This window comes from Camarhynchus parvulus, chromosome 22, assembly GCF_901933205.1.
Source record: "Camarhynchus parvulus chromosome 22, STF_HiC, whole genome shotgun sequence".
Classification (NCBI taxonomy): domain Eukaryota; kingdom Metazoa; phylum Chordata; class Aves; order Passeriformes; family Thraupidae; genus Camarhynchus; species Camarhynchus parvulus.
This window is the reverse complement of record NC_044592.1, coordinates 4,235,384-4,249,159: the sequence shown is the minus strand read 5'-3', so window position 1 is coordinate 4,249,159 and position 13,776 is coordinate 4,235,384. Positions and strand designations below refer to the sequence as shown.

General features: G+C 44.4%; 1 protein-coding gene across 1 annotated transcript in view; it reads left to right on the top strand.

Moving 5' to 3' along the window:
* Positions 1-11,773, top strand: part of SLC23A2 (solute carrier family 23 member 2) — a 43,128-nt gene extending 31,355 nt beyond the window's left edge. The window contains 4 exon segments of the mRNA XM_030964058.1: positions 1,863-1,992; positions 3,517-3,654; positions 5,772-5,867; positions 7,240-11,773. Coding sequence (XP_030819918.1) covers positions 1,863-1,992; positions 3,517-3,654; positions 5,772-5,867; positions 7,240-7,472 — 597 coding nt within the window. The 3' untranslated portion in view covers positions 7,473-11,773.
* Positions 11,774-13,776: the final 2,003 nt, after the last annotated feature.

The window sequence follows — 13,776 nt, the reverse complement described above, 5'->3', positions numbered from 1 at the left end:
ATCTCGGTGGCCCTGCAGAAATGAATATTTCTATAAAGAGCAGAGAAAGCTGCCGGCTAATTTCTGTTGTAATTGCAGTTGTGGTGCAGCAGAGCCCTGCTTGCAGGGGAAGGAGCTCACCCGGAGCTCAGCAGTGAGGAATGGGGGCAAGGAAGGATTTTCCCCTCCCCAGACCTGTTGGATCTGTAGTTTCTCATTTTTCTCATTTAGCTCAGTCACACATGATGAACAAATGAATATTTCCTTTTTGAACCATGCTGCTCTGTACCTGGGGACCTGCAAAGGGCTTTTCTAGAAACCACCTTAATGTAAAGGAGTTTTCATTGTCCCTGGGGCACCTTTTGTGGCAGTAGGAGATGTTAAAATACCAACTTCAGGTTTATCCACTACCCCTGCACTGCAGAGAGCTTGCTTGAATCTCGGATGCTTAAAATAAAACTGGGAAGGAAGTGCAGGCCCTTGGTTTCAGTGTTAGCACAGCCTGATTTGCATTCAGCCCTGCTCTCTGCTGCTGATCTAAGCCTAAAAATCCTGCCCCTCCTTCCCACAAATGGTTTCATCTCTTCCCGTGTCCCGGGGCAGCAGCACATGGAATTTATATATTTCCATTTCCATTTTGCTTTCTGTCCCATAGCTGGGTTCCACCAGCTTTCCTGCTGGCTGTGGCAGTTCCAGATGGTTTTCGGGCTGGCCTGGGGAGGCTGAGCTCGGCCGCAGAGCAGCTGTGCCTCAGCTGAGCCCTCCAGCACCAAAAGGAAGCACACACACTGTGGCACTCGCATTCCCTGAAAAATCCTTTCTCCTGGGAAGCTGAGAAGCCTCAGAGAAAAGGAGAACAATTCTTACCTCATTTGCTTCTCCTGTGTCACGCTCTTGTGTGGAATGTGTTTGGAGATTGTTTATCCAGAGGTGATTGTTTTATTTGTTTCTGGTGTGAGTTGTTTTGTCTTATTGGCCAAGCTGTGTCGAGACTCCCAGAGTCACAAGTTTTGAGTTCTCATAATTATCTTTTTAGCATTCAGTAAGTATCCTTTCTGTATTCTTTAGTATAGTATAGTACTTTAAAATATATTATAGTATATATAATATAAATATACTATAATGTATATATAGAATAGTATAATATAGTATTATATATAGTGTAATCTAGTATAATATATATAATATATATAGTATATATAAGATATATATACACTATATTATATATATGTGTGTATATATATATATATATATATATATATATATATATATGAAACCTGAGCAACAGAGCCAAGCTGTGCTGAGACTCTGGAAAGAGTCACAAGTAAGAGTTTTCATAATCATCTTTTTAGCATTCAGCAAGTGTCCTTTCTGTATTCTTAATATAGTATAGTATTTTTAAATACAGTATATATAATATATATATAGTGTAATATAGAATAATATATATAGTATATATAATATATATAGTATAATACAGAATAATATATATAGTGTAATATTTTATATATATAGTATATATAATATATAGTATATTATATATAGTATATATAATATATATAGTGTATTATATATAGTATATATAATATATATAGTATAGTATAATATAGTATCGTATATAGTATAATATAGTATAATAATATATATATTATAGTATGATACATATAGTACAATATATATACAATATATTTAGTATCTATAATATATATACACTATGATATATACACTATAATATATATTATATATATATACGTTCACCTGCGAGTGCAGTACCACCGGCGCCGGGAATGAGCTGCAGTGGAACGCGAGCAGCAGGAGCCAGCAGGGCAGGTGTGCGCTGGGCTGGGGCAGCCCTGACCCGTGTCCTGTGCTGTTCCCCGCAGGTGGGCAGCCGCAGGGTGATCCAGTACGGCGCTGCCTTCATGCTGCTGCTGGGCATGGTGGGCAAGTTCAGCGCGCTCTTCGCATCGCTGCCCGACCCCGTGCTGGGCGCTCTCTTCTGCACCCTCTTCGGTAAGGCTGCTGCTCCGGAGGAATGCTTCATCATAGGAGCCTCTCTGCTCCTCCAGGCGTGTTCTGTAGTGAAAAAGATGAGTTCTTTTATGTAAAAATATGTAAATATAAATAAAACATAAAATATATAAATTATATAAATAAATATAAATATAAACATAAACAAAACAGAAAACCAAAACTATTTAAATATATATAAACTGCAAAAATAAAAATTATATAAATATAAATAAAGTATAAAATATATATAAACATGAATAAAACATAATATATAAAATATATATAAACTACAAAAATAACATATGAATATAAATAAAGCATAAAATATATATAAATATAAATAAAACATAATGTATATATAAATATATAAGTATAAACAAAACAGAAAAAACCAAAACTATATAAATATATATAAACCGCAAAAATAAAAAAATATATAAATATAAATAAAGCATAATATATAAAAATAGATATAAACTACAAAAATAATATATATAAAAATATAAATAAAGCATAAAATATATATCAATATATATAAAAATATATATAAACCACAAAAGTAATATATATAAAGCATAAAATATATATAAATATAAATAAAACATCATATATAAATATATAAACCACAAAAATAAAAATATATATAAATATAAATAAAGCATATATATATAAATATAAATAAAGCATAATATATAAAATATATATAAACCACAAAAATAAAAATATATAAATATAAATAAAGCATAATATATATAAAAATATAAGTAAAACATAATATGTATATAAAACACAAAGCAGTGTAACTGACTTGCTTAACAGGAGGAAATCCCCAGAGAAAAGAGTAACACTGCTTTCCTAATAATCTACCAAAATACTTCTTTCCTAATAATCTACCAGAATCTCCCTTTCCAAATAATCTACCAAAATCTTCCTTTCCAAATAATCTACCTCCAGGCGTGTTTTATAATGAAAAGGATGGATCCTTTTATGTAAAATATATATAAATATAAATATAACATAATATATATAAATATATAAAATGACAAAAATAAAAATAAAAATATATAAATATATAAATATATAAATATATAAATATATAAATATATAAACACAAAATAAAAATATATATAAATATATATAAACCACAAAAATAAAATAGATATAAAAATATATAGAAAACACAAAGCGGTGTTACTGGCTGGCTTAACAGGAGGAAATCCCCAGAGAAAGAGCAACACTGCTTTCCTCATAATCTACCAAAATCTTCTCTTTCTGGTTGCAGTGGTCTGTGGTTTCATGGTGCACTGCTTCTCAGGTTTGCTGGTTTCTAAAAATACAGATTAAAAGGAGAAAGAGGGAAAAGCAGTTGCTGTGCTATTGGGAACACCCCATGCACTTTTCTGACAAATTATCCCAAATGTACTGGGAGGTAGCTCCAGGGATATTTTGCTGGGGTTTGGGGTTTTTTTTTTGAAGAAAAAGAGTTATATAAAAGCTGATCTTGGGGTGTTGTGTTGTGTTCAGGGATGATCACGGCCGTGGGTCTGTCCAACCTGCAGTTCATCGACCTCAATTCCTCTCGCAATCTCTTCGTGCTGGGATTTTCCATCTTCTTTGGGCTCGTGCTCCCCAGCTACCTCAAACAGAACCCCCTGGTCACAGGTACGTGCTCCTGCTCCTCCCCGGCAGCGCTTCTGCCTCGTGCTCACCTGGAAAACCCAGCAGGTGCAGAGGGGCAGGAGGAGGAGCCCAAATTATGGGGGAAAACCCCAAATTATGGGGGAAAACTCCAAATTATGGGGGAAAAACCAAAATTATGGGGGAAAACCCCAAATTGTGGGGAAAAACCCAAATTATGGGGGAAAACCCCAAATTTGGGGAGGAAAAACCGACATTGTGGAGGAAAAACCCTAATTATGGGGGAAAACCCCAAATTGTGGAGGAAAGATCCCAAATTGTGGAGGAAAAACCCCAAATTGTGGAGGAAAAACCAAAATTATAGGGGAAAACTCCAAACTGTGGGGGAAAACCCCAAATTGTGGGGGAAAACCCCAAATTGTGGAGGAAAAACCCAAATAGTGGAAGAAAATCCCAAATTATGGGGGAAAACCCCAAATTGTGGAGGAAAGATCCCGAATTGTGGAGGAAAAACCCAAATTGTGGAGGAAAGATCCCAAATTGTGGAGGAAAAACCCCAAATTTTGGAGGAAAAACCCTAATTATGGGGGAAAACCCCAAATTGTGGAGGAAAAAACCCAAATTGTGGAGGAAAAACCCTAATTATAGGGGAAAACTCCAAACTGTGGAGGAAAACCCCAAATTGTGGAGGAAAAACCAAAATTATGGAGGAAAAACCCCAAATCGTGGAGGAAAAACCAAAATTATGGAGGAAAACCCCCAAATTGTGGAGGAAAACCCCAAATTGGGGGGGAAACCCCAAGTTATGGAGGAAAGATCCCAAATTGTGGAGGAAAAACCCCAAATTGTGGGGAAAAACCCAAATTGTGGAAGAAAAACCCCAAATTTTGGAGGAAAAACCCTGATTATAGGGGAAAACCCCAAATTGTGGAGGAAAGCCCCAAATTGTGGAGGAAAGCCCCAAATTGTGGGGGGAAAACCCCAAATTGTGGAGGAAAACCCCCAAATTGTGGAGGAAAAAAACCCAAATTAAGGAGGAAAAACCCCAAATTGTGGGGGAAAACCCCAAATTATGGAGGAAAAACCCAAGTTATGCGGACAGGAAAGGCTGTAGGTGCAGACAAGCTCTGTCAGAGAATTCTTTGGGAGGCTGAGACCTGCAGGGAATGTTCAGTGGGACAGGGAATGTTCAGCTGGAGCTTTCCTGCTGTCTCTGGGGGCAGTTACCAGCTGGGATGAGATAAAAACTGAGCGGGTGAATGTGAGCTGAAAATGGTGCTGAAAGATCAAGGGGAAGCACCAAGCCAGAGTTTGGAAGGCGGGGATTTGTTTGGGGGTTGAAACTTTCTGTCACTCAGACGTGTTTCTGGGTGTTAATTGTAATTTTAGTGAGTTTCCTTGCAGGCTGTTAATGGAATTGTAGCTTTGAGGAGTTCCCTGGGAAGGTTTTCTGTTTTCATGTGACCCTCAGCAGTGCTCATGCCTGTGTGTGTCACTGGACTCAGAGGAAATAATTCACTGCTTTGGGCTTGTTTGGGGGTTTTAAACCAAATATTAACTGACTTTTCTTTCCACTATGCCTTCAGACCAGGATTTAAGGGCATATCTGTCCTGCTGTAAGTGGTTAGAGAAGCAGATCCCTCAAGCTTTATGTGGTTAGTGCAATGTTCTTCCATAGCTGGGGCTGTGAATCCTTGCCCCTTCGAAAAGTAAAGATTTACGAAAAAGGATTATTTATAAAATATTTGTTAAAATAATAATTACTATTTATAGAGTAATTATAGAAAATATTTAGATGAAAGATTTATAAAAGAATTGTTATCTAGAAATGACGATTTTACAGTCGGAACGCTTCTCTTTTGCACTCCACGGTTTTCTGCTTAGCTCAGATTAGCTGTGCCTGCAGTAGGAACTGAAATGGTGCTTTGTGACATTTCTGTGAGCAGCTGAGACTTCCTGAAAATTGCATTTTGGGGAACAATGTCCCGTGCTGGTGCCCTGGGGGAAGTTCTGCATCAACCCCCAGAGCCCTTTGAGAGCAAACCCTCACTGAGCCCAGGCACAGGAGCTGCTGCCCAGCCTGGGGGGGTTCAGGGGGGTGTGGGTGATGCAAATCCAGCAGGTTTTCCCTGTTGCTGCAGGAATTGCAGGCATTGATCAGGTGCTGAACGTGCTGCTCACCACGGCCATGTTCGTCGGGGGCTGCGTGGCCTTCGTGCTGGACAACACCATCCCAGGTGAGCCATGGATGGGAGCCCTGGCCTGGGGGCATTCCTGGAGAGTGGCAGGCAGGAATCCTTGGGAAATGGCAGGAATCCCTGGGTATAAACAGCATTCCTCGGAGAAAGGCAGAAATCCCTGGGTATAAACAGCATTCCTTGGAGAAAGGCAGAAATCCCTGCAGAAAGGCAGAAATCCCTGGAGAAAGGCAGAAATCCCTGGGTATAAACAGCATTCCTTGGAGAAAGGCAGAAATCTCTGGAGAAAGGCAGAAATCCCTGGGTATAAACAGCATTCCTTGGAGAAAGGCAGAAATCTCTGGAGAAAGGCAGAAATCCCTGGGTAAAAGCACCATTCCCTGGAGATAGGCAGAAATCCCTGGAGAAAGGCAGAAATCCCTGGGTAAAAGCACCATTCCCTTGAGATAGGCAGAAATCCCTGCAGAAAGGCAGAAATCCCTGGGTATAAACAGCATTCCTTGGAGAAAGGCAGAAATCCCTGGGTAAAAGCAGCATTCACTGGAGATAGGCAGAAATCCCTGGAAAATTGCAGCATTCCCTGCAGGAGGGCAGAAATCCCTGGATATAAACAGCATTCACTGGAGAAAGGCAGAAATCCCTGCAGAAAGGCAGCATTCCCTGGAGACAGGCAGAATTCCCTGGGTAAAAGCAGAAATCCCTGGAAAAAAAAGTAGAATTCCCTGAATAAAGGCAGCATTCCTTGCAGAAAGGCAGAAATCCCTGGATAAAAGCAGAAATCCCTGGAGAAAGGCAGAATTCTCTGGGTAAAAACAGCATTCCCTGGAGAAAGGCAGAAATCCCTGGAAAAAAAAATGCAGAATTCCCTGGATAAAAGCAGAATTCCCTGTGTATAAGCAGAGTTCCCTGGAGAAAAACAGAATCCCTTGGAGAATTCCGTGGAAAAAGGAGTAGAATTCCCTGGATAAAAGCAGAATTCCCAGGGTAAAAGCAGAATTCCCTGGGGCAGAACAGCAGCAGGAGATCCCTGTTTCCACAGCAGGAGCAGAATCCTCACAGCTGCCCTCCCTTCCTCTGAGAACGCCTCAGGTTAAAATCCCATCCTGTAAAACACCTAAAAGCCCTGATAAAAACCAAACCAGTCTCCAGGAGGCAGAGTAAAGCTGTCTCCAGTAAAACTGGGTTTGAGATCCAAACCTGCTTCCATTCCAGAGGAATAATCTGCCTTGACCTCCAGTTACAAAATAAAGCAGACAATGTGGGTTTTGCCCTTTTGGAGGAGCCTGGAACATCTTCCCAGAGCTTTGCTGAGCCTTAATGTTTTCATTCTTCTCTCAGGCTCTGCTGTGTGTCCACGTCAAGATACCCATAAATATAAACACGTTTTGCCTCCTTTTATTCTGATTTTTAGGAAGCCCCGAGGAAAGGGGAATTCGGAAGTGGAAGAAAGGGGTTGGCAAAGGCAGCAAATCCCTGGATGGCATGGAAACCTATGATCTGCCTTTTGGCATGAACTTCATTAAAAAATACAGGTGTTTCAGCTTCCTGCCCATCAGCCCCACCTTCGTGGGGTACACGTGGAAAGGCTTCAGGAAAAGCAGCAGCTGCAGGAGTTCAGATGAAGACTCAGAAGCTACAGTATAGCCTTAGCTGAAATTCTATTCTCTAGTTGTAGTCGAAGATGTATTTGCAGTTTCTTGCTGATTAAGAAGCATTAAAATATATGTTTTGTATATCTGCATTTAAATTCTGGAACCAGAGCTGAGACGGATTAAAAAAAAAAAAAAAAAAAAAAAAAAAAAAAAAAAAAAAGCTTTTCCTGCTGTGGGTGGTGGAAGCCAGGTCTGGTGTCTCTGGGGCAAATCCTGCTGATTTTGGGAGCTTGGAGAGAGCTGTGCACCTAATTCTGTTGGGAACTTGGAGAGAGCTGTGCACCTAATTCTGTTGGGAACTTGGAGAGAGCTGTGACCTAATTCTGTTGGTTTTTAATGGGTTTAGGTGGAGCTGTGGAGGTGCTGCTGCAGATTTTTGTTTTTTATTGTGATTTTATTGGAGCCCTCAGCGTTGGTTACGCCAGGAAAGCTGAACTTAGGAGAAGGAGGGGGAGAAAAAAGAGAGGAAAGGAGAAATATTTCCTGCAGCTCCTGTCAGATCCCGTGGATGCTGCTCAGTGATTTCACATTCTCAGTGCCCTGGAAACGGCTCAGCTGATGCTGGCAGCTCAGGAGAGTTCCATTCTGTGCTTTCGGTGACACCCCAGTGCTCAGGCAGAAGTTTCTGGAATGACTCTGCCTCTGGAAGCCGTGGCTGGCTCAGGCTGCAGCAGCCCCTTCTTTTCCTGGCAGCATTTCTCATTTCTGCACCTTTGCCTTCCCCGCCAGGGCTTCCTTGGGGGACACAGGAGCCTGGGGAGCTCCAGGGGTGGCAGAGCTGAGCTCACACAGGATGCCTGTGTCCAGCAGGATGTGTCCTGGCCAGAAATGCTAATTAGCTGAGCAGCTCCAAGCAATTAACAGTTGTTCCCTGCAGGGAAAGCCACGCTCGGCTCTGAGCAGGGTTTGTTGTTGGTGGTGGCTCTTCTCCTCTTGTGGGGCTTCTGCAGAGGCTGATTGCTCTGGGAAGGGCTTTGGGGGAGCAGAGACACTGCACCTGCGGCCTCACCCGCCGATGGCTTCACGGGTATTGGGTCCAATCAGGGCACCACTCAGAAATCTTCTCCTTTTTCCTGAAATAGTCTCAGCTCTGCTGTTATGTGGGTGTTCACGCTCATCATGCATTCATGATTAACAGTTTTATTCCTGTTTAATGTTCTTACTATTGCAAGTTAGTTTTAGACTTCAGTGTGGCCCCAAAAGCGTTTTCAGCTGTGGAGATCATCAGGGAAATGTTGTGTAATGTAATTTCAAGGCCAGTAATGCTCTACGGTGCTTGCATTTTGTATTCCTGGGAAACCATACCAGTAGGTCCTGTAACCCCCTGAGCTATTTATCCAAGTTTGACTACTGGGCAGGAGCACAGGAGCTCTGTTTTCTCTGAGTCTGCTCCCAGGGGAATTTGTTCTGGGTTTTTGAAGCATGGACGGGTTGGGGTGGGGAGGGCAAGGACGGAGCTGAGTAGTGTAGAGTGGGAATGGCTCCGTGGAGCTCGTTCTCAGCATGCCATGGCTGTTTCCAGAAGCTGTTTTCCCCCACTTTCCCCATGCCCAAGCATGCCTTTGTTCCTGCTTCCCTCGGGGAACTCTCAGTAGTTTGCAGTCCTGGCGTCGCGTGGACTCCGGAGCTGCTCGGAAGTCGTCGTGTGGTAGACGAGGTTGGTTTGCCTGTGAAACAAACAAACAAACAAAAAAAAAAGTCATTTTTGCTCATTTTTCAGTGTTTTCCTCCCCAGGGAGCGAGGTGTTGGGCTCCCCTGCCTGCCTGCACACGCGTTGGGTGTGGGCAGCTCTTCTCAGGGCACGGAGCTCCCGCATCCCCCAGCTGTGTGTGCGGCCAGAGTGGGTGGCAGGGTTAAAAGTGGGGTTAAAAATGCCCATCCAGAAGGAAAACAAACCCCCCTCTGGTGGCTGTGCAGCCTGAGGGGCTGTGGAGTGCCAGATGCCAAAGCTGGTTATCCTGTAAAGGTGGAGAGAGGGAGGAAAAGCTTTGAATTCCCAGCTGGCTGCAGAGAGAGGAGGGATGAGAGCAGAGTTTGTGTCTCACCCCGCTGAGGGAACCTGGGTGAGTCCCCAGTGGAGATTCCCAAGTCCCAGGGCAGCAAATCCTGGATGAATCCTGTCTCCTCCCTGGAGCAGAACTGCCCTTCCTTCCCCACAGCTCTCTCCAGGCAGGTGCAGCCCAGGTTTCTGTTGGATTGAATCATTTCAGTGCTTCGTGCCCATCCCCTCAGCCCCTGCCCTTGGGAGCAGCTGGAATTGGATCCAGTTTGGATCAGTTTGGATCAGTTTGGATCCCAGCTGGGCACCTCCTCCCAGGGTGAGTGCTCACAGGTGAGCGCCAGGCTCGGGAGGGACCCCTGGGTGTGCAGGAAGGGCTGGGCTGAGCTGGGCTTGGCAAGTTTGGGGTGAATTTTGGGAAGAGGAGCTGCCCTGTCCCCTCCTGGCACTCCCAGGGGAAGATCAGTGATTTTTTGGGGAGAAATCCTTGAGTTCACCCCAGGTTTGTGCAGCTGCAGGGGGGAATTTGGACCTTAAATCATTCCCTTCTCCTGGTCCCTTCTCCTGGTCGCTTTGCCAGGTGGCTGCTGTGAAATTCCAGTTCCAGGGATTTTCAGCTGAGCAGGGCTGGAGAGGATGAAGCTGCAGGTTTGGGGAGCACTAAAATCCCAAATTCCAGGGATTTAGGTGCCTGTACCAAGCTCTGGCAGGGCTGGAGAGGATGAAGCTGCAGGTTTGGGGAGAATCGAACGCAAATTGTGTGTCCAGGTGCGACCCGACTGCCAATGCTGGATTTTCCTCACTGTCCTTCCCTGCCTTTCCCAACAACCAAACCCCAAGCACCCAGGGAAGTTGGCAGCTGAGAGGTGAGCGAAGAGGTGATTGAGAAGTTTCAACCACATTCGGAGAGGGAAGGGCAAATATTCATGGTAGAAATCTCATTTTGTCATATCAGAGGTGGCATCAGTGTATACAAACAAAGTAACTTGGGATTTTTGTAATTGATATTCTCTTGTATTTTTTTTAGGTTCGATTAAGGGTTCTTGCTGACATGTTGAAACACGTTTTCTAAAGCAAATACTTGCAAATTATGCCTATAGAAATTTAGGTTTCGTAGCTGACAGCTATGACTGATTCACGTTGTCATATTGGAGGGACTTGGCTCAGAAAGCTCAAACCTTTTCAACCCCAAATTTGCTTTTATTGCCTTTTAATACTGACTTGAAATATGACAACTTGGTTTGTACATGAATATTGCAGTATTTTATTTCCATATATTAAGAAAATAACATTTCCACTCAGGATAACAGCGGTGTTTTCCTGGGAGGGAGTGGTATGAGTGTCATGACAATGTCATGTGATGGTAGAATTTCTTCATTGACGAATCTATAGTGGTTGTGTATACTTTATTTACCCATCTTTGTGTTCCTACCCAAAACTGGAGCCTTTTGTTGTTTCCTCCCTGCTGAGCCCTCGTGGCTCCCGGGGGCAGAATTGGAGAAAACCCCTCACTGGGTCATTAAACCCCAAAAACTTGTGCAGATCCTGACATTTTGGGTACAAACAGCGCTGCAGGCGCTGGCAGAGCCTGCTGGTTTGGCTGAGCCCTTGGATGCCTCCCCCACCTGAGCAGCCTGGCTGAGACCAGCACCGCTTCCCCTTCCTTCCTCGCGGCCTTCTCCCACCAAAATCGGCTTTTTTCGCTTTTTTCTCCCCTTTTCCTTTCCTGTTCCCAGCGGGGCTGGTGGGGGGGTCCCTCATTTTTTACAGCAGAGCCCCCCTGGGTGCGGTTTGTGTTTTTGGGGAGGTTTGGGATGGGCTTGGGGCCGCCCCGGTGCTCTGGCCGGGCTGTGGGTGACCCGGGGTGGCTCTGCCCTCCTGGGCACCCCGTGTGCCAGCCCCGACAATTCCTGTGTTTGTCTGTTCAGAACAACCTCTGGCATAACGAACTATTGACTGTTCTTTAGGCGGTGGGGATAAATTTTTTTTTTTTTTTTTTTTTTTTTTTCCATGACTTTTCGTGACTGACTTTGGCTGTAAAACTTTCTTTTTGTTCAACAGCAAAAGTTTCTTTTTGGGGGGTTTTTTTGTTCGATTATTGTTTGTTGTTCCAAGATGTGTAATTCTTTTACGGATTTTTTTTTTCTTATTCCTTTTTTTTTTTTTCTAACATTGCTTCATTAAACAACTAAATATTTAAAAATGTAATATTTGGACCAGATGTTGTGAATAATAGTAGATAAAGCTATTTTATTCTGTATTTTTAAAGCTGTTCAGTATAAATAAACGCGGGCATAGATGCAGTGAGTGTCACAGTTCCTTTGGTGGTGAATTATGGAATTAATCCTGGAATGGTTTGGGTTGGAAGGGAAGGATTCCTCCCTGATTGATCCATTTCTTCCCAATGGATGATTAATTGATTAATGGATTATTAATTTCAGAATCCAGGTGATGGCAGCACCCAACCCAGAGTCTTGGAGCTGCCCAAAACCACAACCCCCAAATGCCTTTGGGACCCCTCAGCTCCCATCCCTCAGCTCCCACCGCGGGGAATTCCTGGATTTATTGGGGAAAGGCACAGGGAGTTCCTGGATTTATGGAAAAGAGGCACAGGGAATTCCTGGATTTATGGAAAGGAGGCACAGGGAATTCCTGGATTTATGGGGGAAAGGCACAGGGAATTCCTGGATTTATGGAAAAGAGGCACAGGCAATTCCTGGATTTGTGGAAAGGAGGCACAGGGAATTCCTGGATTTATGGAAAAGAGGCACAGGGAATTCCTGGATTTATGGGGGAAAGGCACAGGGAATTCCTGGATTTGTGGAAAGGAGGCACAGGGAATTCCTGGCTTTATGGAAAAGAGGCGCAGGGAATTCCTGGATTTGTGGAAAGGAGGCACAGGGAATTCCTGGATTTATTGGGGAGAGGCACAGATTCCTGCCCCTTCCTTGGGATTTCCTGCCTGTTCCTGGGATTCTTCCTGGGATTTCCTGCTCATTCCTTTTGATTCCTGCCCCTTCTGGGATTCTCTCCCCATTCCTGGGGTTCTTCCTGGGATTCCTTCCTTCCCCCACCACCCCTGCACTGGTGGCAGCGAGCAGGACTTGGCAAAAACCAGGATTTTACCCCAATTCCACAGCCAAGATCCCCCTGTGCTCCCGCAGGTGCCCACCCCAAACCCCCTGATTTATTTTTATTTTTATTTTATATTTTTATTTTTATTTTTCTGTTTGCATCCACCCCAGGAGCTGAGGGTCAGGGGAAGCTCTCCCCGGGTTTGGGGCCGGCTCCATTGTCCTCTCCCCACCACAAAGGGCCTCTCGTCCCTGCCAGCCCTGGAGATGCTGCTGGAATATCAATCCCGACCTGGCCCCGCTCCCTTTTGCCGAGTCAGTGCTTCCCTGAGCCAGAACTTCTCATATTTTACACAGAAATCCAAGAAAATCTGGGGGGGGAAAGGCCCATTCCAGCCTGGGCCTGCAGAGGGGCCTGTTTGGCTCAAGCAGCTGCTTTGATTATTTCTTTGTTTTGGGGTTATTTGGGTTTTTGTCTTTCCCTTTCGTGTGGGCTGTTTCTAGGCAAATTCCTTCAAAAGAAAAAAAAAAGCCCAGAGAAGCCACAAAGCTCTGGGAAAGGTCAGGGGCAGACAAAGGAGGAGGGAACGGCTGCTGCTCCTCTGGAATACTGAGCACTCCAAAACTCCCCCCAGACACCCCGAAACTCCCCCAAATTCCCCCGAAAATCTCCCCAGGCTGCTGGGACTGAACGGGCAGGATGGGACCCCGATCCTGGGAACGCTGAGTGCTGCAGCTGCTGCTCCAGGCCGATTTTATTTGGATTTTTTTCCTCCTCCATCCCTGCTCGGGGGCGGTTTTGGATCGGGGTGGGATCCCGAGGCCGAGGGGAGCAGCCACGTGTGCTGCCTGCACGGCTCTGGCCCTGGATATCCCAGGATTTGGGGATTTTAGGGCAGAAACAGCCGCTCCAGCCTGGGGGATGCAGCCCACAGATTCCCTCAGGGAATTCTGGACAAAGCTGGGGCTGATTGTGGGAGCATTTCCAGCCGGGCTGCGTGGGATGGGGATTCCTTTGGGATTCTGCTCTCGGCAGTGGGGTTGGAGAATCCTCTGGGATCCTGTTCCTGCATTGGGAATTGGGCATTTTTGGGATCCTGATTGTGCCTGTGGGGATGGAGAATCTTTTGGGATCCTGTTCTGAACATTGGAAATAGGATTTGCATTTCTGGGGACAGTGGGGACGGGGCATCCTTTGGGTCTCCGCTCTTGGCACCAGGGA